The sequence below is a fragment of the Austrofundulus limnaeus genome, unplaced genomic scaffold (genome assembly GCF_001266775.1).
Source record: "Austrofundulus limnaeus strain Quisiro unplaced genomic scaffold, Austrofundulus_limnaeus-1.0 Scaffold68, whole genome shotgun sequence".
In the NCBI taxonomy this organism is placed as follows: Eukaryota; Metazoa; Chordata; class Actinopteri; order Cyprinodontiformes; family Rivulidae; genus Austrofundulus; species Austrofundulus limnaeus.
In genome coordinates, this window is record NW_013952470.1 from 50,142 (window position 1) to 51,214 (window position 1,073).

General features: G+C 38.4%; 1 protein-coding gene across 1 annotated transcript in view; it reads left to right on the forward strand.

Annotated features, from left to right (window-relative positions):
- Positions 1-640, forward strand: part of dennd2c (DENN/MADD domain containing 2C) — a gene marked incomplete at its 5' end in the record, with an annotated part of 20,901 nt that extends 20,261 nt beyond the window's left edge. Inside the window, 1 exon segment of the mRNA XM_014010333.1 lies at positions 35-640. Within this exon segment, the coding sequence (XP_013865787.1) occupies positions 35-66 (32 nt within the window). The 3' untranslated portion in view covers positions 67-640.
- Between the last annotated feature and the right edge of the window lie 433 nt (positions 641-1,073).

Below are 1,073 nucleotides of genomic sequence, written 5' to 3' on the forward strand. Positions count from 1 at the left end.
CCCCCCCCCCCCCCCCCCTTTTTTTTTTTTTTAGGAAACAAAATGAAGCTCCTGCAAATGAAATAAAGAGCAACGTCTTAAAGACTTGTTTTTAAATTAAAAAACCCGATGTGTTGCTGCTGGACTGGCTGAAACAAACTGAATGTAGATGAAGTSTCATCTTCCAGCCCTGCACTTGTTTGGATCAAAACTGGAAACACTTTAATTCTCTCAGCTTTGGTTCGTGAAGACTGAGAATCAGATGTTGGGTCTTTGTGAAAGAACAACAACCTTCCAGCTGCTGAAGTTCTCAGCTTTAACCTGTGGTAGTTCTTACGAGTGGAAACTGTTTACTTTTATTTGTCAGGAGATATAACTTATCCGTCTTGTATAAAATTGTGAATATTGTGGTTCAAACCTGGAGGATTTTATTATTTCTTTTAATTCAAACTAAAATCTTTTGCTTCGACTCAGATTCCGTTCAGGTTAACTAACTCGGACTAGAATTAGAAGTGTTAAATCTAAAAGATGTTTTTATACCATTTTGTTCTTGAACTGGATGTTTTTTGTTTTGTTTTTTTTACATTTTGCACATGTTCAAAACCAGTGTACAGTATTTGTAACTTTTTTTTGTAATTAAAGTATCATGTGAACAAAACTAGTTTCCAATGAGAGAATTGAGCAGGTTTTTGTATCTCACTGGGTTCTGCAGTAACTGTTGAACTCCCTTGTGCAGAAAACCTGGCTGTGGTTGGAGACGTCACCTCCCAGCTGGGGAACCTTCTGGGTGGAGTTAGTGTTCGTGTACTTGTGAGTTTTCTTTAGGCGCTCCGGTTTCCTCCCACAAACCCTAAAGTGAATGGTTGGACGTACCTCGCCTCTCCACTCTCTTTTAGTGTGACTAAGTACAACAAAGTTACTGAAACTCAGCTCATTCATTTAAATTGACTCAGAATATATAAAATAAAATGGATAATATGAGTGTCTGTACAGAGAATTCAACTATTGTGATTCAAAGTAATTAAGATTTTAACTAAATGGTTCCATGGCTCCCAAAAGGCATTAGCTTCTAGCCAGGGGCCCCCCCCCCCCCC